Raw genomic sequence first — 25505 nt, forward strand, 5'->3', positions numbered from 1 at the left:
CATGTTCTCCTGTATTGGCAACAATACCCATACTAATCGAACTAAGACTCAATTAATAATGGTGAGTAAAATATTTAAATGACAACAATTAGAAACAATATTATAAAGTGCAATCAAATTAATAATAAATTGTTGAAATAATAATCAATAATTCAACCATTTATACGAAAAGAATTAGCAAAAAAAAAAAAGAAGTAGTTAAACATAATATATGCAACTCAAAACTCAATTGCTCGATGTTGATTTTAAAAAATACTCTTTGCTTAAAAATAAGAAGATTAGAAAATAAAGAGGTCAGAAGGAATCCAACGAAATGCTTTAAATGAGATGGGGTTCCCTCAAGAATGAACTCCGGGAAGGTAGAGTAGAATTTAATATGATAAAAAAATTATGATTCTAATAAGGTCATCAAAACAAGAAGAGCGAAGAAGCTCAATAATTTTTTTTTCTTCCCCAATCAGATTCGATTCTTTTATTTATTTTTTTTTACGGCACGACAATTTTGATTATCAGATTTTTTGACTAAAGCATCGGTCTACGTTTGATAATTTTGAATCAATTGAAGGGGTAAGCCTATTTATTTCTGGTTCTAAGAGCAGTAATTCTAGTGGTCGACTCACTTCTTTCAAACTGTTTCTTATTATTAAGAAAGGGTAACGAAGATAAAAATGAGCTTGTTTTATAGCAATAGTAATTAATCATTGTTGTTTTAAGGTCAATCTATTTGCTCACCTAGATAATATTTTTCCTCGTTCACTAATAAATCAACTAATTAAACTCATGTTTCTATAATCAATTTGATCCCCTAATTGGATTGGGAGCAAACGTCTACGAAAAGATCGCTTGGATTTATCCATAATTTCTTTATTCCTTATTTCTAAAAAGAATCCTATCCCAATCTCTGCATCAATTAGAATTACATTCTACAATTTTTTTTGGACAATCTCATTATAGGTTCCGATTATATATGCTCTTTTTGACAAAATGCCTAGAATTACCCATAACCCGTCCCAACCCATATATAGGAGGATAATGTGCTTCAGTACACTCGAATACACATCTTCCTACATTGACAACAATACCCATGCCAATCGAGACAATTAATTTTTTTTAAGAAACAAATCACCATTTTCCTTATATTTAATATTATTACCATACCAAGATTCAAACAAGGAATTCAAACATGACAAATAAATAAAACACATCATCAATAAATTTGTAAATAATTAGTTAAATTCTATTATGAGTATCAATAAATTAGTAAATAATTGATTAAATTCTATTATTATTATTAAAATAAGTCAAAAATTGAATATAAAGTAAGAAAAATAAAAGAGAGGAAAAAGGTGTCAGATATTGAAAATATCCCCCAAAACATTTAATTTTCTTTCTTTTTCATCCCTTTCCCCCTTAGATTCTTACAGATATGAAGATACCCCTCGTGTGCTTCTTTTACTACCTTCCCCTTCCCAATAAAACCACCACACACACACCGTCTCTCTCTTTATAAACCATCTTTCCCCATTTCTCTTCTTTCAATATCTCTTTTTTATTTATTTTCAAATAAACACCCTTTTTCATGGCTTTTCTCCTTCACTATCTTTTCATCACCGCCATCATCTCCGCCGTCTCCTTCCTCCTCCACCGCTCCTCCCGTCACCGTCGTCTCCGTTTACCACCAGGAAATCTGGGTTTACCTTTAGTCGGAGAAACCCTCCAACTTATCGCCGCTTACAAGACCGAGAACCCTGAACCGTTCATCGACGAAAGGGTGAGACGATACGGTTCGATCTTCACAACTCACGTGTTCGGTGAACCGACTGTTTTCTCTGCTGAACCGGAAACGAACCGGTTCATTTTACAAAACGAAGGGAAATTGTTCGAGTGTAGTTACCCCGGTTCGATATCAAATTTGCTTGGGAAACACTCTTTGCTTTTAATGAAAGGAAGTCTTCATAAAAAGATGCATTCTTTAACTATGAGTTTTGCTAACTCGTCGATTATAAAGGATCATCTTTTGGTTGATATAGACCGGTTAATCCGGCTCAACTTGGATTCATGGACCGACCGTGTCTTCCTCATGGAAGAAGCCAAGAAGGTAACCAAAAAAAAAAAACACATTATTACATGTTTACTTTATACATATATAGTACTGAGTTGACTCGCTGGTTTGGTCATCCTTGTTGGGTTTATTAATCATTATTTAACAAGTTAAAAATGGCGGTGGTGACTCAGTGGGAGAGAGTTGAAAAAATAAAGTTTACGGCTTCAAATCATTTTGTTTTGAAAACTTTTCAAACTTTAAACCATCATTTTCATTATTTTTTTAATTTTTTTAAAAAAACTTTGATATTTGATACTAAGGATCGAAATTTAATTATAATTTTTCGAGTTTTAATTTATAATTTTATATTTTTAAAAATTAAATAAATTTTTAATCTTTAGAGAATTAAAAGATGTAATTTTATTATATATTAATTTATAATTTTTATATTTATAAATTTCTTATTTAGAATGCGACAAAAGTTTTTTTAGTATTTTTCTTTTCATTCATAAGACTCGAACTTTTAAAGCGAACATGTAATATTCTTTGATTCCTAAAACCGATAAATTTTACATTATTGCTTCCTAATTAATTATGTTTCATGATTATTTTTTTAATTAATTAATTATTTATTTAAATTTATAGATAACTTTTGAGTTAACAGTGAAGCAACTAATGAGCTATGACCCTGGTGAATGGAGTGAAAGTTTAAGAAAAGAATACCTTCTAGTTATTGAAGGATTCTTCACCGTTCCGCTTCCACTTTTTTCAACCACTTATCGTCGAGCCATCAAAGTAAGCAATTAACATTTTCTTTTTATACATGTCGTCATATCTGAATATCGTTTTAATAACTTGGGTTTGGGTTTTTTTAGGCTCGGACCAAGGTGGCGGAGGCATTGAGTTTAATAGTGAGGGAAAGGAGGAAAGAGTATGAAAGAGGGGCGAAAAAGAATGATATGTTGGCAGCATTGTTGGCTGGGGATGATAAATTTTCAGATGAACAAATAGTGGATTTTTTGGTAGCATTGCTTGTTGCTGGTTACGAAACAACTTCAACTATTATGACTCTTGCTGTCAAGTTCTTGACTGAGACACCTCTTGCTTTGGCTCAACTCAAGGTATATGTTTTCATTCCTTTTTAAATATTGAAATTTTGGTTAAATTTGGCTTTGGTCCTGCGTTTAGTTTAGTCTTTCTTCATGCAATAATATCATTATAATATCTGATCTTACAGCTATCGCTGTGTTTATATTAACTACATGTAAACGCACTGTTTATGGTCCTAAATTTAACCAAAAAAAATTTTCATAGTGGGGGATCTTAAGAAAAGAAAGTAATAAATCTTCAAAATTGGGGCATTGCTTTCTCTCAAGTAATCAAATTTCATAACCTTAAAAGAAAGTAAATAAAAAGTGTGTACAAAGCATTCACACATGAAATAATGAGATGATTAAATCACATGGCCTTACTTTACTTATTAAAAGTATATTATTATATCATATAATATGGCCAAAGATGTACTTAGGGAACATACTTGCCACACATGAGTTTGATAAAATAATAATTTTATTTATTTATTAAAATAAACCTTTTGATTGTTCCCATCATGTGATCAAAGGCCCTTACTTTGATAAAAAAATTAGTCACTTTCATCATAATATTAAAAATATTATTTTTATGGGTGCATCTATTTTGTTGCCTTTTTTTTAATTGTGGAAATATTCTTTTGGTGAATCAAAATGGAATTTTTTTAAAAATATTTAATTAATATATTTTTAGGTTTAACTTTAAAATTGAAATTGAAAATGTTGTCCCAACATTTATAGGAAAAGTAAAAAAGGGAAAATTTTTATGATAAGATTGGATTTGGTTTTAGTGGTGTAGGTCAAAAGTAAAGAAGTATTAAAATCATCAAGTCAAAGTAGGAACTGCAATTTGTCTAACAGGACAAATTCATGTCCTGATTTATGGTTGAATCGATCAGGTTATTTTATGTTTTATTTTGAGCCGATGTGTCGATTGATTCTTTTTTGCTCTTATTTAGAAGTTCGATTTTAAATTTTTTATTTAAATTTAATAAGAGTTTTAATAATTTAAAAAAATGAAAAATTCTGACCCTTTTGTCAGAGACTCTGACTACTCTTACTCTTTGACCATTTTGTCTTTCACGAAATGACCATACAACCCCTTCCCCAGGCTTACAGATTCCAAAGGGTATTTTTGGGTAAGTGGGATGCTATCGTGTACAATAGGGTGTATGATTTGACCCATGGTCCCTAGGTGGGACGTTGGGAAATGAGAGGTGCTGATTTCAAGATGAAAGGACCATCGGACGGTGGTAAAGTTTTAAAAGAAAAAAAGAGTCATTACACCAACCCTATAAGTTAAAAGGAAAAAACTTTTTTTTGATTCCTAGGACTTTTTTTGCTTTTGATGATGGTTTTAATCCTAGCCGTTCGATTTTCCTTTTAGAAATCAGTGTTTGTTTGGGACCATTTTAGGGGATTTGGGCTCATGTGAACACCACATGGCCCATGATTACTTTTGAGGCCCACATAGGTCCATGAGTCATATTCAAGACCCATTTATTAGTATTATTTTTATAAAGGGTAAACTGCACTATTAGTCATTTAATTATTAGTAAATTTCTTTTTTAGTCACTCAATTATAAAAAGTTGCAAAATGGTTATTCAACTATTCAATTTTTCCTTTTTTGGTCACCCAACTATTTTGGATTTTTGGGTGTTTTCATTTTTATGTTAGTGAGCTGGTGACAAAAAATTGAGTAGTTGGGTGATAAAAAAATACTAATAGTTGAGTGATTATTTTGTAATTTTTTATAATTGGGTGACAAATTAGTTTACCCTTTGTAAAAGATTATATTTACAGCGGTGTTCGATATTCGTATTTGACATGTTTAAATATGTCATATTCGAACAATCATGTGGGTGTGGGTACGAGTAACATAGTTTTCTTATTTTAAATTATATGATTAAATTTTAAATTTTAGCATAGTAGAGGGGCTAAAACCATAATTAGATCAAAACATTAAAGCTTGTTTTCCCTTCATTTATTTATTAATCTATAAGACAAATAACAGTATGATTCATATTGACTCGTATAGATTTTGTTTGCCAAAAGATGATAGATTTTTATCAATCTTCTTGATTGTAAATTTTCATTTTCAGGAAGAACATGAAGGGATTAGGGCGAAAAAATCCGAATCCGAGGCTTTACAATGGAGTGATTATAAGTCAATGCCATTCACCCAATGTGTAAGTTTGAAACATTGCCATGTAGTTCGAAACCAAACCCTGGCCTTGACCCTAATTTTCGAACTCATTGTGTTTTCAGGTTGTTAACGAGACGTTACGAGTTGCAAACATAATCAGCGGAGTTTTCCGACGAGCAATGACGGATATCAACATAAAAGGTTAGAAAACACGCTTTGATCATGGTCTATTGATAGTCATGTTACTATAAAATTTCAGGCTAGCTTTGTACTTACTGATAAACTCGGTTCAACCAGGTTACACAATTCCGAAAGGTTGGAGGGTTTTCGCATCATTCCGAGCCGTACATCTCGACCACAATCAGTTCAAAGATGCTCGCACGTTCAATCCGTGGAGATGGCAGGTAGGTTTTCCTCATTTTCCCCATCTCCCTCGAATATATAACCGAACATGTTTGAGAAAAAGTGTTACTAACCAGTGACCAACGATTTTAACAGAGTAACTCCGGAATAAGCTGCCCCGGACACGTTTTCACACCATTTGGAGGAGGGCCTCGATTGTGCCCAGGATACGAGCTTGCTAGAGTAGAACTCTCGGTATTCTTACACCACCTAGTGACCCGGTTCAGGTACCATCCATACATGTACCATTTTGCTCCACAATTTTCATCTTTTTATGTTTTAAGTAACCCTTTTCTTTTTCTTGGAATAGTTGGGAACCGGCCGAAGAAGATAAGCTCGTCTTCTTTCCAACGACGCGAACGCAAAAACGGTATCCGATCAATGTGCGGCGTCGAAACAGATCGTTTTCTTAGCCAAATGTACTGTTAAAACATAAATGTTAGAGAAGGAGAGGTGTAATAGAATTTTGGATGGTGTGAGATGCAATAATTAAAATTAGGGGAAAAAAAAAAGGAAAAATAGAGTTAGTGAATGTAAATTAATTTGATTCTTATTATGTGTTGGGCATTATATATATATTTTTTATCCATATTCAAGTTGTAACAATGCCTAATGGTAGAATCCATCCATTTCCATTAAAATGAAAAGAACAATATATATATATATATATAAGTTTTTATGCAAAAGTTGAAGAATCAAAGCAAGAGATGAGAGTATTCAATTTTTCATTGGATTTGGGGTTGAATTCTAGTTTTATTTAAATTTAAATTTATTTTATTTTATTTTATAAGGCTTATATACATAGTCATATTTTTAAGCATTCTAAGAGGAATTGGTTTTGGATAAGAGTAAATTTTGGAATAATTAATTATTACAAATTCGGACTATTTTAAATTTTTATCATTTTAAGTTAAATCAATTTTGAGTTATTTGAAAATATTTCGATTTTGAGTCAAGTGAACTGATTTAAGTCAAAATTTTATTTCAGTCTTAATCAAATTGAATTTATCAATGCTTGAAAAACCGACCCAAAAGTTGAAATTATTAAACCATCAATTCCCGATCTAACTAGTTTAATTATCTATCAACAATTATTAAGAAAACCAATTCAATTGATTTGGTTTTTGATTTTTTTTTATAAATCAATTGAAATGATTTTCAATTTTTTTACTGGTCCTGAACAGTTCGATCAAAAGCCAATTCAATTACTTTGTTCAACCGATATACCAACTAATTCTCAATCTAGCGGACCGATCCGGTCTAACATTTTAATTTAGAATAATAAAATCAAAATTTTGAACTCTAAATCTATGTTTGAATACTAAAAATGTTCCCAACTTTTTTAAATTTCTCCAGACTTACAATCATAAACTTCCTGTATTCCACTGAAATGCTAAATAAAAGCCATGAATTTTAGTGGATAATCAAATTAAGACCTAAAAATGGTGGTTTCCCCACTTTAGCTTTTCTTAAAAGGCAAAAGAACCGGAAACTTCCCCTAACATACACAACCATGTCGTTAAATAGCTTCTTAAATGCTCCATTGAGACCTAAAAAATCAAACTGTGAAAGAGCTTTCAATTCTTTCGCCGCAACTCGATCACGAGAGGATTGTTTTGTTTCTGCTGCTTTCCACGGTCTTTATCGCCGATTCAACAAGTTCGACCTTTTTCGTACTCTCGCTATTGAGCAGCGAGAGTTTTTCGAGTGACAATTTCAGTTGAGAGATTTGAGCATCCTGGACATGGTTCCTACCAGGTATTTTCCTCCTTTGGGTCGTTAGGTTGTCTTTTGAAGATTTTGTATACCTTTTAAGCCTTGCGCCTAATGTATCAATGGAGGATCTTAAAGCATCCAGTTCAACTCCAGTAAATTGATCTGAGTAACGACCGAACAAATCGTTGAATGATGTGAGGTGGTTAATAGACATGCTATGGATAAAGTAAAAATCATTGTGATGTGTATGAATTAGATTACCGAGTTCGGACTTAAACTCTCGCTCAGCTCTAGACAATGGTTTCTTGTGTGCCCCAGGGAGTCTTCTCAGACGTTGCAAACACTGTTCCAAAGAGTTGTGTCTCTGGACCGCACGATCAATCCTTTCATCCAGCATAGGCTGTTTTGCTTCAACTCTCGATATCTTCTGTTGTGCCTCGTCCAAACGAGCATGTTGGTCGTCTATGATTCTCTTTAGCTGAGGTCCATGATGTTTCAGCTCAAAGTACACCTAGAGAAGTTGAGAAAAATAAAACAAACATTAAATTTTATCTTGCGAGGAGAGAAATTACATAGACGAAAACGGGGTAAAAGTACCATGGAGGTCCCTGCATTAGGAGTTAGATTGTATTTTGTCCCAGTTACTCAAAAAATGGGCAAATTAGTCCCTATACGTTAGATCAAATTGCAAATTAGTCTTTCTGTTAAAAATTTCATCCATTTTTGCTTTTAAAAATTGGCATAGCTGATGGAATAGCCAGATAGTTTCACATGGTGAGCCACGTATACCTCATGCTGACATACAATGACTAGTTTTAAAAGCAAAATTGAATGAAATTTTTAACAAAATGACCGATTTGCTCTTTAATCTAACATATAGGGACTAATTTGCCCATTTTTTGAGTAGAAGGGGTAAAATCCACCTCCTAGTACAAGGGCCTTCATGGTACTTTTATCACAAAAACGGTGGGGGAGAAAAGCAATGTCAGTAAATAGATGTAAATGGAATGATGCATTCTCACCTTATGCGCATACTCGACATAATTTTCATGGAAAAGTTTGAAGTACTGGTGAAGAGCAGATCGACCTTCGATAGAATCTGCAGAAATAGAACGCAGATTAGGTGAGGCCTGAGGAGCCAGCACGGACTTTGGACCACTAAGGAGTTCTTTGCTTATGATATCCGTAGTATCTTTCTCCTTCTGTTGTTCCATGTCAATCGGCTTCTCTTTGTCAATTTGAATGGGAAGCAACAAATTCCAAGTTTTCATCTCTAGCACAACACATTCTTGAGTTGAAGTGACTACCACAACCCACGAATATCCGAATGAATCTGATAGTGAGGCAAAGCCAGAAAGAGGAGAAGGTGAAGATGAAGATGTTTCTCCCTGGCATGTACTCAGCACGGGATGCACAGAGGGAGTTTTGATATTCTCATCCTTCCCGTTAATCTGAGATGTAAAAGGGAGAAAATGCAACACTATTGAGTCTACCCCTCCCTCGTGAAGAGAATATATTCTTTCGGGCATAAGTGGATCTGCAAACATCGTGATAAGAGAACTGCCTTCTGTTTTCCTTGGCAAAGCTAAATCCACAATTGCCAGTCTCAACAATGGAGGTGGATGCCCCAACCAAACAGTGTTATCAAGTGGTTGATCAAGCTTCACAATAGAATGCTCGGCAGGGATTGATTCACAGATCATAGCAATCCCACGAATGTGATCAAAGGAATCAACACGAAGACGAGGTGCACTACCAGTAATCCAAACTGGCTGGATTTCATCGGCTAGGGCATCTATTTGCAATTGCCCACCACTCCAGGCAGTCACCAGAATTGAGTCTTTGCTGACTAAATTATAGAGAAAACTGACTGCACGGCCTTCACATTCGGCACCCCTAACTGCTAAATCTTCATCCTCCCCACCATGACATACTTTACGCAACGGTCCCTGGAAAAGCATAAATTGCTATGATACACAGATCGATTCTAAATTGTTCATTCCTAGAAAAAGCATAAATTGTACATTAAAATAGGTATCTCCAATAAAAATTAAATTCATATCCTTAAGATAAGCTACAATACCATTATTTCACATACCTGCAGAGCAAGTGACGCATCAAATAAAGCATGTGAATGAGCTTTTATGGTAGAGAGATTTTCCCTGTCTGTTGCTTCTTGTGCTACCTCAGGAAAAGTTGCTTCTAACCAAGAGATTGCCATATTAGAATTATTAACAGCTGCCGATTTGGCTGACTTCAGTCCAAAAGTATGAGCATCGCTATAAATCTCCAATATTGACTCCCATTTATAAACACTGTTTAGAAATAGATAATCCAGCAAATCAAAAAATAAATATAACAAAATATAGCAAGTGTTAACAGTAACATCAGAAACATGGTTCAAGTGAATTTATAAATGAAACAGCAGTTATGAAGATGGTTTAAATACAAGAATCGGAAAAACAAGTCAAATAAACCAAAGAAATTTAAAATCTTGAATACCTTCCGAATGGAACGACTGGACAGAGGATGTAAACTGATCCATCGCTGAATAATACAAAGACCTAAATGACAAAAAAAAGTTATATTCAATAATTGCCACAATATGTGAATAGTAATTAATTCCAAAATGTAACAACTTAGCAATAGGAAAAAGATGTATCATAATACTACAAGAGAAAGAAGTCAAGGATACCTTATTAAAAATCGAAAGAAGAAAGACCATTAGCAAATTCATTAAGTATAGAGAAGCAAGACCATCGAGGCAACAAATTAGATAGCCACATTTAAAATGTGAAATAAGATTTGAAAGGTTTAGCATGCACCAGCAGAGCAAATTATAGACAAATTCATCAATGAGAAAGGAAATATCAATTGCCATCCATTAAGTCTGAAGAAAGTTTAGCTACTGAACTCGAGGGAGATGCAAAAAACGTCATTGATTGCATAGGACAAAACATGTAATAAGATTTCTGTCAATTGCATCAAGTCACTGCCAATTATACCATTACATGCAGCAGCAAGAAAAATATTTCACATACTAGAAATGAACTTACACTAAACCTATCCCACAGGTGGTCTCCCCCAAAAGAAAAGTCAACAGGACAGATAGATGCAGCATTCCTTGATCTACCAGGTTCTACAGGCTGCAGATAATACTCCTGTTCTGGTTGCACCACACCAGAGGATAAATCAAAGAGTCTGCAAGAAATGAAAATAAGAAGTTAACACATGCTTCAATCAAACACAAATACCATTTATACATTTTTTAACCAGATTACCAACAAAAGTGCATCGCAAGACGCAGAAGAATATACGAAATGAAAGAATGTGATAGGTGTGACAAACTATAAAACAAACTCACATGCTATATGTGGAAACTCATACACACCCCACAAGGGAGAGAGAGACAAATTCAAATGGAATTGAAATCTTATGGAGCTAGAAAGACATTGATGGCAGCATTCATATTTAAATAAGCCTCAAATTTTTTAAAATAAATCTACCCTTTATTTCTTTATGAGTTTTATTGCAATTTTTCACCTCTCCTCCCAAACCAGGTAATAATCTCGAAGCAAGTAATATATTATAAGCATCCCTCATACTATTATCAATTAAAGCAAACTGAAACGTAGAAGTATGATTATTCTATACCTGAAAACTGAATCAGAAGAGAGAATTCCAACATGAGTGTCACTATAGGGATGCCATGACACTTGAAGAATGCGTATTGCACTGCCGTCACTAGAATAAACTTGTGAACCAATTGAAACAGTCCTGCAGAACAAACTGTCAACTTTTAGGTGGAAGCATCCAAGGAAAACAGAGAAAGACAGACACCACAAGCAGAGTACAAAACTTAATGTGGGCAGAGATTCTACAAACAACAATCTAGACATGTTATGTTTATTAATGTCTAGTGGTTAATAAACCATATATTATTGCAATAATTAGTGTTCAAACATATCAACTCAAAAAACATCTAGCTACAATCAACTTGTTCCTCAATTAACAGCACTACAAAAGAAACAAAATCTGGCATGCATAATACATAAAGCATGTTATTTCACACAATTACCTGCAAACGATGGCATTTTCTTTTGTAGAAGAACGTCCATAAAGATACATGACACATAAATCATCTAAACCAGCTAGGAGTAAAGCTGAGCCATTCCTGTTGATAGAGATTTTATTAACCACAAAATTCAGCTCCTTGTCCGCTCGCAACACCTATATATTATCACAATTACTTCTTTTGCATTTAAACACTTAAAGCCACATATACATTCAACTATAATTAACATAACTGTTCAAACATACAGGCAACATTTGATAACCATACTCATTGCGTAAAGGCAACAGCCCTTTGCCACTACAACAATGGCTTAGTTGACACTCATCCTAACCTTTTAAAACCATGCCAAGGTCCTTAAACTTCTACGCTCTGCTCAAACTTGTCAGATTTTCAGGAGCAAAAGGCCAAAAAATTTTCATACAAGGGAAACAAAATTTTGATTGCATACATAAATGCATGATTTTACTTTCATATAAACACTAAAATCTATTGCACATGTTACATTATAGTTATTTCTTCATTTGCTGATCAACTATGGTTTCGTTCTTTCACCATTCCTTTTTACAACAACCAAACAGAGATAACCATTCAAAATTCATAAAACCTAATAATCTCTTCAAATTCATTGTCTTCCCACTCAAACATACAAATTCAAAGATTTCAAGCAATACTTCAGTGGTGGAATTAGCAAGCAAGTTATCTTATCTAAGATTCGGAAATTTACTTTAGAGGGGGAGGCGGCGACGACGGAAGTAGGGTCAGGCTCGCCCAAGCGAATGGAGATTCGATGGAGGCATTGCTGATTGGAATCCCAATAATATAGTCTTGAGGCTCCGTCCCAAGCTAGAAGATTTCTAACACCTCCAGCTGACGCAGAAGCAGTGGCGGCTGTTCCTCCTCCGTCGGCGGTGGTGGTGAAAACCGGGTGGGTTTGAAGCGGGACCCATTGGACATCTTCTTTAGGTGTTAAGGACCTTCGAGAATCGTCCTCGGTGGATTCAGCTATATCGAAGTTGAACCTCATTTTTCTTTAGGCTCCTTTGTGAAGAGTGTGAAGCTTCGAGCTTTTTTTGTGCTATAATGGTGCTGAGAAGAAGGTTGATGAAAGGTGAAACTAAACGACTACGTTTTTAAATACTGAAGAAATCGGGACTTGAACCGACGTCGTTTGCGAACATTATGAATTTCATTTGGTTGTTTGTTTTGGGTATAATTGTAGTTTTACTCCCTCCTAAAAATTTAAAATTTAATCTATCTACTTTAATTTACTATAATTTGATTATTATTTTTTACTTTTAATCTTTCTTACCTTAACAAGTCTTTTAAGATCTAAAGTAATAGTGTTAAGATGATCATGGAGATGCAAAATTGGATTAGATATTACAATATTAGATTCGAGATATGTAGGTTCTGGTCCTAGATCATCAAAAATTGTTACACAAGGTTTTAGAGAATCGAAATTAAATTGTAATTTTTACGATAAGTAAAAATACAATTTCATCATTTTAATAGGCTATATTTTTATAATTTTTAAAGGATTAAATCAAATTTTTATCATTTTTAAAGAGGGTCAAAATGTAATTTTATCTTTATTAATTTAAAATTTTAAAATTTTTTTAAAAAATTTAATGAAACACTTTTGGAAGAGCGTTTCTCTCTCAAGCTGCGACTGTTGACGCAATCGGTCTCGTGCTAGCTGTCGCTTGGCCGCCTTCTTCTCCTCTCCTTTTTTTTTCCGTTTGTTTTCTTTCCTCCGGTAGAATAATGTCCGACCTCCCCCTCTCATTCGTTGTTCTTTCCGCTGACAATCTGAGAGTTTTTGGCCAACCATCTTGTAAAGGTTCTCCTCCCACTAGTGGCAGCGGCTCCTAGCCTAGCTCCCGTTTGTTGGCGTGTGAGGATAAAAAATGAATTTACGAGAATTTAACGAGAGTTGTTGACGAATGAATTTTAAAAATACAATGAAGCTAATAACTATCTATGTTTTGCACTATGGAAACAGACCAAATGAAATTTATAGTAGTTTTTTTATTTGCTTTCTTTCATATGAGAAAAGCATACGTACGTTTTGCACTATGAAAACAGACCAAATGAAATTTATAGTAGTTTTTTTTTATTTGCTTTCTTTCATATGAGTGTAGCATAATGATTTCTAGTCTTTGTTTTTTGATACAATACTTAGGATTACCTATAGCCCCTACCCTACCCTTACATAAGAGGATAATGCGTTTCAGCGTACTCGAACCCACGTTCTTTTACACTGGCAATAATGCCGATGCCAATTGAGCTAAGATTCAATCAAACAATAATAAGAATTTTTATGCCTCTTTAATAAATGTCTACTTAAATAATCATGACTTTTTGTTAATAATTAATCGACATAAATTTTGGTAACAAAAGACATAATTAAGTGAAAATTATATCTCATCAAATGGAGCATATTTTCATAAAGAAGAAGAAGTTGAAAAGGCCTTTGGCCTATTCCTTCTTTAAAATAATTTTGATATGCAATACAAACTATACACTCAAAATCATGAAAGAATGTTGAATCTACCCTCAAGATCTAGCCTCAACCGAGTGATACACAATCACCAGCTAAATAAATAAATATATACACACATGTGTTTCACCATTTTATATACTGATATTCCCTAGCTTCTCAACTTCATTCATTTCCAGCTAACTCATTTGTTTATGAATAAATCTGCAAGAAGCAAATGCATGAATAAATTGAGTCAGTGTTATGATATGATGTCATCAACCACAATAAACCAAAGAAAACATCAATTTAATTAGGGATGGTAAAATAATTCGAATTTATCAAATTTCACCGATTTTATAAAGGTATATTTTAATTAAAATTTTAAATTCAAGTCGATTTAGATCAAACTAGCATCGGCGATCATTTTTTAAATATTAAGAGACAATGGAGTCAAATGTTTTCTTTGTTTAAAAATGTGTTCAGTCTCTGCACTCTTCTTAAATTTAAAATATTTTTCATATTTCAAAATTCAGGTCTAATTGTGCTATCAAGTAAACCTGAATTTTAAAATTAAAAAAAAATACAAAAACTAAGATAAAAATCGAATTTGAGTATTAAACTTTTAAATAAAACCAAATTTGAGAAAAATATCAGAACAATCGTCCCATTCTATTGTCATCCCTATTCATGGCTTTAGTCCTAATAGATGAGCAAGCACATGGGATTTGCAATTAAAACAAAGGATTGTACACAATGGGCAATGAGTTGCATTACCTGAAAAACCTTGCTTGGAAGAATCAAGTGATGAGCCAAAAAGGGGAGAAAAAGACTTTCTGCTGTAGTGGAAAAATGCTTCCATTGTTAGTAAAGCATTTACTTCACTCTTTCATCTTGGAGAATCTTTTGATACCTTGGAAACCCATTCTTGCAAGCTGAAATCTGTTCACATATGAAACCAATTAAAACTTCATCAATAAATAATTCAGTTTTATAATTACATTTTATCAATATTTTCATTTGCTTTAATCATCTCTTTCTAGTTGAAGTACTCGAGCAGGGGCGAAATCAAAAATTTTGTATGAAAAGTTAAGATAAAATCATAAAATTTTAAAAAGTCAAAACTAAAAATTCTATTTTAATAAAACCCAAATTCGAACACGCTCTTGACCTAACAACATTAGATGTTCACCAAAAAAATTCATTTCGTGGGTTCGAATAATAAGGATATTTGTGTCTATCCAATGTTTGTATGTCAAGAGAGCTAAGACCCCTTCCTATTGTTTTGAATATAAGGGTTAATATCGGATTTAGGGTAGTTTCCAATATAGATATTTTTTAATAAATGCAAAAAGGGAGGTCTTTTTTGAAAAGGATAGCATATGGAATTCCTCAAAGTTCCTTCTTTTGCAAATCTTAGCTTTACATTGACATGTGAATAGAATAAATAGGTGGAATCCAATTTTGGGGGAAAAAAAGGTATGCATAAATTAGCTAACTTTACAGCACAAGACTTCCCACTTGCAAATTTTGGAGTAATCCATAAACTTCCATATACATACATATATGTATGTATGTGAACATGGATGAATGTGGAGATATATATATATTATGTGAACATGGATGAATGTGGGCACAAAGTTGAAAATGGAATATCAAGTTGATAAATATTAGAGCATATATGCAGTCCCCCCATGCCAGCACAGATTCCATGTATTTTCCTTCCACTTGGAATTTGCCAATCAAGGTGCAAAGATTTTATTAAGTAAATTATACACATTTTCTCATTTTTGGTATTTAAAATGATATGGAAATGACAGTTCAAGTAGGGGAAAAAAAATTCAAGTACCAAAGTAAAAAAACGAATACAATTCAAGGACCAAATCATGAATTAAACCAAAAAAAGTCAACCTTCTAGCCGCCTTCTATATCAAGGAGCATGTTCAAGACAAGAATAGACATCCAAATTTGACCGTCCTAACAATTTTTAATAAAAGATTTTTATAGTTGATATCAACCCAAATATTATTTAATAATTAAAATATAAAAATATTTTTTTCTTTAATTTTGACAATAGTGCATCTAGAACCACTAGTAGGTTTGGCATTAAAATCTAAGGTCACTATCAAGTTTTAGGTATAATCCAATGAAAAAAAGGAAAAAATCAATTATATCAATGAAATTAAAAATAATTAAACATTTTATACTTTCAAGACACATAATATTTCCAATTTTCTACAATTTTGGTATGTATGAATTGATGGACTCTTTGAAGTTTCCTAGTTCTTTCTCTATAAGCATCTAAAGATGGTATATTTTGATTTCCTAAGCAAACTTTTGCTATAAGTTATACATTAATTGCATAATTGCACCATCATTTTTTCAATTGCTTATTTGACCTTCTACATATGCTAAATTTTTATTTTCAAATGTTACACAATTCAATTTAGCCAAATTTCAAATGTGCAAAAGTATAAGGATTAGAAGTAAAATTAGACCAAAATTATAATTGAAGTTTCCTTGTTCCTTCACTATATTCTAACTTTCCTAAGCAAACTTTTGCTCTAAATTATAATCTAATTGCATAATTTTACCATTTAATTAATTAATGATTTTTTTCATTTGCTTAATTGCTTTAAAAGTAGTTTATGGATTTAATTAAATTTTAAATGTGGGAAGAATATAAGGACTAAAAGTAAAATTAGACCTAAAATTATAATTAATTGCATCGTTGTACCAAATGAAGAAAAGAGAAACTTACAGCTTCAATATCAATTTTGTAAACAAGGAGTTTCCTTCTTTCTCTGCAACTCGTTCTATACGCCACAATCATATGAGCAATAGCAAAGCCCAATGAACAAATGAACAAAGCAGCTTCCATGGCCGACCCTTCTTTACTCGAATTGAACACGAACGAAGCTTTTAACGACACGAAAATCAACGAAGAAACAGAACAAATCATTGTAATCCCCAAATAAGGTCCCCTCGAAAGCTTTGGCCCATCACAAAAGCTATAAACACCTAACAAAAACACACAAAAAGCCAATCAAAAAAAGGAAACCATAAACACCCATTTTTTGTGTATGAATATTTACGAAACTTACAGATTATAACAGCGGATCTGATAATGGAAATCAGTGGGATATCAATGAGAGAGTATCTAAAATCATAGTTACTGAAATGAGAATAAAGTGTTTTCAATAAAGATGAAGAAGAAGGTGGAATTGAAGCTGAAAGCAAAGCGGTAGGTAAAAGGGTATCGGCAATAACGAAGAAAACTGGAGCTGAAAAAACAAGGAATGAAATCACCATTGTTATTAAGAAAAACACAGTTTTGAAACCTCTTAAAATTCTCCTTGTTTTCTCTTCTTTTGAGAACCCCATTTTTTCTGTTTGTTTTGGGTCTAACGAAAACTAGAGATTTCTTTTTATGTATAAAGGAGAAGGAAGAAGATGAGAATTTAAGGGGTTTTAGAGAAAAAGAAGAGGAATTGGGGATGAAGGTTGTATGTGTTGACTGGACTTGGAGGAAAGTGACGATGATGAAGAAATTTACACGCGGAAAGCAGGCGGTCAAGGGGGGGATTTGAAGAGTGTTTTTAACGGAAATACCTATATAAATACAAACTAACGATACCTTTTTTATAACGTTTTTAATTATTATTTCATTGGGTTAATTACATCCTAGGTCACTGAATTATTAGTAATTTTGTTTTTTGGTCATTTAACTTTAAAAAGTTATAAAATGGTCGTTAAACTATTCTAAAGTTTTCATTTAAGTCACTAAGATGTTAAGTTTGTTTTTTTTTTTAAAGTTTGACTAGCGAGTTCCAATTAATGATTCGATGATTGGTATGGTAAATTGGTATCCATTGATGAGTAGAATAACATACCTTAGATCCAAGTTGACAAGGGCGTAGCCAATAGGGGGCTGGCAGGGGACTCGACCCTTCTAAAGTAGAAAATTTTTTATTTAGACCCCTTTAAAATTTATAAAAATTTAAATTAATAAAGGTAAAATTGCCCTTTGGCTCCCCTAAAAATGATAAAATTTTGATTTAATCCTTTAAAAATGATAAGATATAGATATTAAAATGGTGAAATTGCTTTTTTATTATTGCAAAATATACAATTTAATTTCGCCCCCTGAAAAAAATTTCTGGCTTCGGCCCTGCAAGTTTATTTGACGGATAGTGTTGAAGATTCAAGAAAAAAATTATTTGGATTTTAGTTCACAGATTTGTGACGTTAAAAGTTGTTTCATGAAAACAAATTGAACTATAAAAGAGGAGGAGAGCTTTTGATTGGTGTGGACAGTGCAAATAGAGAAGGCTATACAACAATGATTTTAATAACCTAATAACTTAAATGAAAATTTTTGAATAGTTTGATGACCATTTTGCAATCTTTTAAAGTTAAGTGACTAAATGGTAAATTTCTTAATAATTTAATGACATTAAGTAGGGTTTTAATACAAACTAATGATACCTTTTTTTATAACGCTATCATTATTAATTTTTTAACATTATTAGGGTATTTTAATATTATTGCTAAAATAATATTGTGTGTTAATTTGATATTAAGTAAATTAGTCTCTCTCGAATTAAATTGAACAGTTTAATTTTTATAGCATTAATATTTTCCGTTAATTGTACACTAAATTATGACACACTCATTATGTGAGTGAAAACAATTATGTATTATATTTATTAAGAATTGACATGAAAATCAAATATTACTTTGATTTAAATCGTAAAGATGAGAGACGGTATATTTAGTGTCTTAGGCTCACCTCCCATTATTAAGCATATATTTTTCCGGGTTTTATATAAAAAGAAAAATACCCTTAAATTAAATTTTATTGCTTTGTTAAAATAAGGGCCTTTTGATAATTTAACAACTTAATTGGAACCCGATTACGAGTGACATCTACTCTGTCAAAATGTTTATATATAGTATATATAGTTTTGATTGATACAATAACAAATTTAGCCCTTAATGTTTACATATTCTACGTAAATTTTTAAAGAAAAACCAAATTGCAAAATCTAAAATGTATGAACTTTGAAGGCTAAATTTATTATTATTCCAATAAAAAGCATACACTATAATTTTTAAATAATTTTATTAGAATATAACAATTTTTTGGTTATTGTGCACATTAGATATTATTTGTTAATGTTTATATAATAATTTAATTAATTAGCAATATTATTAATTATTATTTTTTGCTTAGGACAAAAGTAGATATGTGATCACATGCAAAATTATTTCCTTATAATCTCTGCATTTTCTATTAATTATTTTACGTAAAAATCAGGATTTGAATTTTATATTTGCAACTATTTAATCATCCATGATGATCATAGGAAAATAAATGATATTTTCATTTATGAAAAATAATTAAAATTTTGGGTGCAATAGTAAGGGTAGATTTAGGTGAACGGTACGTTTACTTACAGTTAGTGTAAAAATAGTGGTGGCGGTGAGATTAAATATTATAGCGATACTGTAGCATGAGATAAAAAGTAAACTACTCGTACCGCATCGCACCTAATTACTCATCCAAACCCACCCTAAAACATATTGTATGGTTCAAATTTTAGAAACGACATTATTGAGAGGATAGCCATGAACCCCAAATATGGACCGTAAAATGAATATGAAAAAAAACCCAAAATGGTGAAAATTTTGTTTATATTTATGAGATTATGTCTAGTATTGGAGATGAAAAATACCTAATTTATCAGATGTATAATTAATTATATATATTTTGAAAAATGATAACTTGAAAGAAAAATATTTCTTAATTCCTTTACCTGTTCATTTCCTTCTAGAAGTATTGCTACCATTTATAATTATTTTACTAATATCAACTATATTGTCCATTGATGGATTTGACTTTGTTTGTACCTTTCTTTCAATTAATTAATATTGAATACGAGTTAGTGTTTGAACTGGTTAGATTATTTCGATCAGTTCATCTAATTCAATATAAATAAATTCTTAATAAAAAATTTTAATTATTTGGTCAACTAATTTAGCATTTTATTTGAATCAATACTCCAATCAATTCCTTTTGACCAATTTAATTTAACCAATCGATTCTTAAAACAACGTAGATAACTACTTCAAAATTACCCAATTTTACCATACATATATAGCCTTCTAATCACTAAATTCCAAATTTATCGAGTCTATCAATTCTTTTTATTGAATCTCTCAAAATTTTTATTTCTCAATATATTTATCGGAGGGAGTCCAGTAATTAATTATTCACATTCTGTAGATCTATTAAAAGGGTAGATGCTGACCACAAATTTTAAAATTGTTCAAAATCTAAGACGAAAGTCGAATCCTCAATTAGTGATTAATGATTAAGATAGAATATCAATTCTTTTTTAAATCACAAATTCAAACCTATAATTGATTTGACTTAATTCATTATTTGACATAAAATATGAAAAAACACCTTTACCATGTGAAAACTTTATGTATAAAAAGAATCAAACCAATTTTTTAAAAATAAAATTGGATGTTTGATTTGACCAAATTCCCAATTTTCCTCTTATTTGGAGTAGCCAAGCAGCCATTTCCTTGCTTTTCTTTTCAAGTGATTTTGGTCAAAATCCAAATGTTTAGGTTGACATTCTAGAGAGACATGTATGTTTTTCTTGTCAAATTATGCTATTAGTCCCTATACTATGTATAAGTTATAGATTTCGTTTAAGTACTTTAATTTGATCATTTTCAATCCCTTTACTTCTCAAATTTTAAAATGTCAATCTTAACCAAAGGGTAGCTATGTTGACATATTACTTTAGAATTTGGGTGCTGCAAACATATTACCGCATGTGTAATACCATATTAATTTGCTATTTCCACATATTATTTGCACAAAAAAATTAGTTAATAGATTAACAGTTGTTGTTTGCATCAAGATTGAAATGTTGTTAATTCGAAAACATAGCGACTCATAATGATCCATTTGGAGAGCATAGACTAAATCTATAATTTTTAGCATAGTGCATGAGTAATAGAAGAATTTAACCAAATAGATAACTACTATCATTTGGTCAGGACTAAAATTTCTAAATTAAAAAAGAACATGAACTAAAATTATCTAATTCGAAAAGTACAAGGATTAAATCCATAACTTATGCAGAGTACAAGGACTAATAAAACATTTTTCAATTTTTTTAGACAAGTAGACAAGTCAAAGCCGCCCTGGGTCGGGCGGCTAATAGTCAAAATTCACTACAAACTTGCGAGTTTCTCAATCATCAGCGGACAAACACATGCAACATGGAGCCTCAACGGGAACCATCTACACTAATCTCTAAGCGTCTAGGGGGTAATTAAAAATTATTAAAGGTATAAAGCAATATTTTATCTCTGAAATTGGTATTTTTTTTAATTTGGTCCTGATTTTTATTGTTTTACATTAGTCTCAAAACTTGACGTCTTTCTTAATTTAGTCTCTAAACTTAAATTTTGTTTAGGAGAGATGACATAACATGACATGACACGATACTGTGGGATTGTGAATTTTATATAAAATCTAAAAAATTAAAATTTATTAAAATAATAAATAAATTATAATAATTTTATTTTTTCTTTCAAGTGATGATGTAGCACAATCTTAATAAAATCCAATGTGGACCTAATGGGGAAAATTTACCAAGTTTTGAGACTAATGTGGACCAAAATAATATTTACGGACCAATGTAAGAAAAATTGCCAAGTTTAGAGACTAAATGTTACTTTATCCCTTAGAATAAATAAAAGTCAAATTTTGCTACTAGTCACTATAACATGTGCAAATTATGTATTTAGTTTTGTAATTTAATTGGGTCATTTTAATCCTATACTCTTTTAGTTAGAAATTCCGTCCTAACAAAACAATAACCTATTAAATTAGTTAAGTTATATTTTACTATTTTCAAAATCTTATATGATATTTCCACATAATTTAATGGATTTAACAACTACTATTAGAGTTAAAATTCGAGAAAATATAGAGACTAAAAATGATCAAATTGGAGAATAAAGACTAAATCTACAACTTACCGTAGTTTGGGACTAATAGTATAGAATTATCATAATAGATTAAATTTAGTATCGAAGACCTTTCGATCCAAGCTCTCTCTAAACTCAATTTCAAAACGAAGTTTCGACAACTCCTGTTATATGAACTTGAAGATTATGATTAGGGGTGAGATATATTTAATTTTTAGAACCGAAACTAAACCGGTGGACATAAAAAACCGATTATTATCAAACCGTTCTAAATCGGTTTGGTTCGGGTTTTAGCATGATATTAGAGGTGCTCATGGGCCGGGTCAGGCCAGGTTCGGGCTGGGCCTAAGCATGATATAACATACTTTATGCTTGCCCAAGACCAGTCTAACCCGAAATATGGGCTTAAAATTTTGCCCAAATCCGTCCATATTTGCAAAGAATAACCCAAGCTCATTTTATGCCCGTCCATATTATTTTTTAAATTTTTTTAAAAATATTTTTTATTTTATTTTAATAGTTAATAATTTTATATAATTTTTATTTATTGAATTTTTTTATATAGTCATCTTAACATTATTTTAATGTTTACATTAGAGTAGTATTATATATTTAGTATATGTTTATTTTTTTAATGTATTCTAAATTACATAATATACAAAAATAACGTAATATAAAGTATTATAAAATTAAAACGGGTCGAGTCAGGCCAAGCTCGAGCATTGAATGTTCAAGCCCAATCTCGGCCCATATTTTAAATGGGCTTAATTTTTTACTCAAGCCCTTTTCCGTGCTTAATATTTTTGTCCAAACATTGTCCAATTTTGAGCAAGCCTTCGGACCTGAATGAGTAGCCCAACCCATAAATAGATCTACATGATATATACTTTCAATTTGTATATGTTGATTTATGTTATAGCTTAATTAAATATAAAATCAAATATTAAAAGCTAAAAGCTAAAAGCTAAAAGCTAAAAGCTAAAAGCTAAAAGCTTATTTGAGTATATGTTGAAACATTAAAGTTTTATCCAACTTGTCTGAACAAAATTTGGCCCCTTGTTAGGGAGAAAAGAGGTGGTTTTGGTTTCTTATATTCTCCCCATCTTTCTCCCCCACCACTTGTTTGGTCGCTCTGACTATCTCTTCTCTTTCAAGGCTCCCATCCTTTCCTCTCTCTGCCTCTACTCCAACACTAACAGCTTGTACAAGCCTAGCATTCAATGGTTGGTCAACACACATAGGCATTGCTATGATTGGAACTCCCAATTTCAAGCTTTCTGTTACAGAACTCCATCCACAGTGACTCACAAATCCCCCAATGCTCGAGTGTTGCAGTATTTTCGCCTGTGGTGCCCAATCTTCCACCATCAGCTCTCTCTCACCAATCCTTTCCAGATATCCTTCGGGTAAGGCCTCATCAAACTTGGGTTTATCTTTATCTCCAAAAGGGAATCTGAGGACCCAAATGAAGTACACCCCACTAAGCTCAAGCCCCTCAACAATGGCTTCCCTTTCTTTATTCGAGAGATAATACTCACTCCCGAAGGAAACGAACACGGTGGAGGCTTTTCTCTTCTTGGTAAGCCATTCAAGTATCTCTTTCTCGTTCTCATGGTGTTCTTCACTGGCGTCTCGAACCAGTGGACCTGTTGGAACTATCTTCTTGTTTAATAGGATTGAAAGATAGTCCATGTATTTCCCTTCAAGCTCCCTAAAACTCTTAACCAAAATGATATCCGAAGAGTGTCCGAGGCACAGAAGAATCCTTTCTTTACTACTGGAAACAATCCTTGATTAGTAGAAAAACGATAATTACTAGTATTTTTAGTCATTGTGATACGATATTTCTACTCACCATAACTATACTATTATTTGATAGGTTCGCTTGTCTTAGTCCTATTTATAGTTAGTTTAGTGACCATCAACGATCCATTTGTTGACAATGATGGTAACAGTGATGATGACGATGACGATGAAGATGATGAAGAAGAATACATTGGTTATAGAATTAAATTTGTGATTTTCAAACTAGACATGGACACTAAGAGCTGGGAGAAGATTTATTCATTGGGGGATAGGTCTTTGTTCTTGGGAAATTGTTGCACTTTCACTGTTGCCGCCGCTGATTACCCTGGTTGCAAGCCTAGTTGCATTTACTACACCGATGAATTATCTGATGTCGAAGTCAACGGCATCTATGATGTAGAAAAATATTTAGACGAAGATATTGGTTTGGGTTCTTTAGTGCAGCCTTTCCCCAAGTTAGAACTAATGGATGATTTCCTCCCTCCGCTGTGTTGGATCATTCCATACCCTCTTTAAGATAGAGACATATTGATATAGTTTTAAATTTTCTTTTAATTTCCCTACTTTTTTAATTTATTTTAGTTTGTGTGAACTGTGAAATGCTGCATAATGAGATAATTAGCTTCTTAAATTAATCATTTTACTCACTTTTTACAGTTAAAATTTAGTCGATTTGTCTACATGAAAAAAATATTGAGAATCAACTATTCCAAAACTTTTATGATCTCGAAAATTTTTAGCTGCTTTGGAAGAAGTTTTCAAATATATACGGTCTCAAATTAGGAATCAAATTGACATGCGGTGATCAAATTGGCTGAAGATCATATTGGGAATGAGTCGTTATCCAATACAGACTTCTAACAATCGAGGAAAAGCTATATTGAAGGAAGCAACTGAAGCATGGGCTCTCGGTAAAAAAACTGGGCTTGCAAGCTATAATGTAGAAGATGGTCTTATTATTTATGAATTAATCTCCCTATATACATATATAAACGATACAAAACCAATACCATTCACCATAGATGGTGAATCCACACTCTTAAACAATTCTGCATATTTCCATGGCCTAATCCCGGGATTCGAGCACCAAGAAATCGCAAGGAATCAGACTCAATATATAACAAGATGTTTACATCCAACCCCATCAAAATTTGTGAAAATCTCCAAGTCCAAATAAACTCAATACATTATTGTTATTGCAACAACTATAAGGACGTGGATTTGAGTATATTTAAATACATTTTTCACCTATTTGAAAGATCGAGAAAAGATTATTAATAGTAATAAGCATTGCATAAAAAAAATTGACATTTACATGCATTTACAGCTAATAAAGGGTTAACACAAGATGATCCTCTTTCACCGTATGTCAAAATGAAATGTTCTTTCTATTAAAAAACTAAATAAATTTGCAGTTGTCCAATATTGGGCTGATATTGAAAGTGATGTTTTGAGATGCATTGCAGAAATCTTCGATGTGCTCGATTTTCCGGAGATATGAGGGTCGAAATATTGGGGAAGTCCTTTTGGTTGGTTGGTAACATGTGGCTTTGATCTTGAAATTCGATTTTCAAATTAGACATGCACACTAGGTATTGGGAAATTGTTGCACTTTCAACGTTGCTGCTGATGATTATCCTGGTTGTAGGCCTAATTGCAGTTACTTCTTTGATGTCAATTTTTCGTGCTAAGATGTGGGCATCTATGATTGTCAAAATTTAGCATTAGA

At 32.2% G+C, this 25505-nt stretch overlaps 4 protein-coding genes across 5 annotated transcripts; 1 reads left to right on the forward strand and 3 right to left on the reverse strand.

The window, feature by feature from the left end:
- Positions 1 to 1464: 1464 nt before the first annotated feature.
- Positions 1465 to 6287, forward strand: LOC105776399 (cytochrome P450 90A1). Its single transcript, XM_012599029.2, has 8 exons — positions 1465 to 2098; positions 2690 to 2839; positions 2920 to 3165; positions 5236 to 5322; positions 5402 to 5480; positions 5577 to 5683; positions 5778 to 5908; positions 5992 to 6287. The coding sequence occupies exons 1-8, from the start codon at positions 1580 to 1582 to the stop codon at positions 6092 to 6094; spliced, it is 1422 nt and encodes a 473-aa protein (XP_012454483.1). The 5' UTR covers positions 1465 to 1579; the 3' UTR covers positions 6095 to 6287.
- A 687-nt stretch (positions 6288 to 6974) lies between these two features.
- Positions 6975 to 12575, reverse strand: LOC105776398 (nuclear pore complex protein NUP88). 2 transcript variants are annotated; one of them, XM_012599028.2, is made up of 9 exons: positions 12197 to 12575; positions 11476 to 11627; positions 11052 to 11174; positions 10454 to 10598; positions 9900 to 9961; positions 9496 to 9712; positions 8420 to 9346; positions 7659 to 7908; positions 6975 to 7559 (listed from the first exon to the last, which is right to left on the reverse strand). In XM_012599028.2, the coding sequence occupies exons 1-9, from the start codon at positions 12494 to 12496 to the stop codon at positions 7282 to 7284; spliced, it is 2454 nt and encodes an 817-aa protein (XP_012454482.1). In that variant the 5' UTR covers positions 12497 to 12575; the 3' UTR covers positions 6975 to 7281. The 2 variants fall into 2 exon arrangements, with proteins under 2 accessions (XP_012454482.1, XP_052478670.1); XM_052622710.1 differs by having other exon boundaries at positions 11476 to 11571; positions 12197 to 12345.
- A 1303-nt stretch (positions 12576 to 13878) lies between these two features.
- On the reverse strand, positions 13879 to 17527 carry LOC105776402 (hypothetical protein). Its single transcript, XM_052622915.1, has 4 exons — positions 17056 to 17527; positions 16713 to 16972; positions 14729 to 14893; positions 13879 to 14176 (listed from the first exon to the last, which is right to left on the reverse strand). The coding sequence occupies exons 1-3, from the start codon at positions 17333 to 17335 to the stop codon at positions 14828 to 14830; spliced, it is 606 nt and encodes a 201-aa protein (XP_052478875.1). The 5' UTR covers positions 17336 to 17527; the 3' UTR covers positions 13879 to 14176; positions 14729 to 14827.
- A 5485-nt stretch (positions 17528 to 23012) lies between these two features.
- On the reverse strand, positions 23013 to 23675 carry LOC105775738 (beta-D-glucosyl crocetin beta-1,6-glucosyltransferase-like). Its single transcript, XM_012598207.2, has one exon. It carries the CDS (start codon positions 23660 to 23662, stop codon positions 23030 to 23032), a length of 633 nt encoding a protein of 210 aa, XP_012453661.2. The 5' UTR covers positions 23663 to 23675; the 3' UTR covers positions 23013 to 23029.
- Positions 23676 to 25505: the final 1830 nt, after the last annotated feature.

The sequence above is a fragment of the Gossypium raimondii genome, chromosome 10, assembly GCF_025698545.1.
Source record: "Gossypium raimondii isolate GPD5lz chromosome 10, ASM2569854v1, whole genome shotgun sequence".
Classification (NCBI taxonomy): domain Eukaryota; kingdom Viridiplantae; phylum Streptophyta; class Magnoliopsida; order Malvales; family Malvaceae; genus Gossypium; species Gossypium raimondii.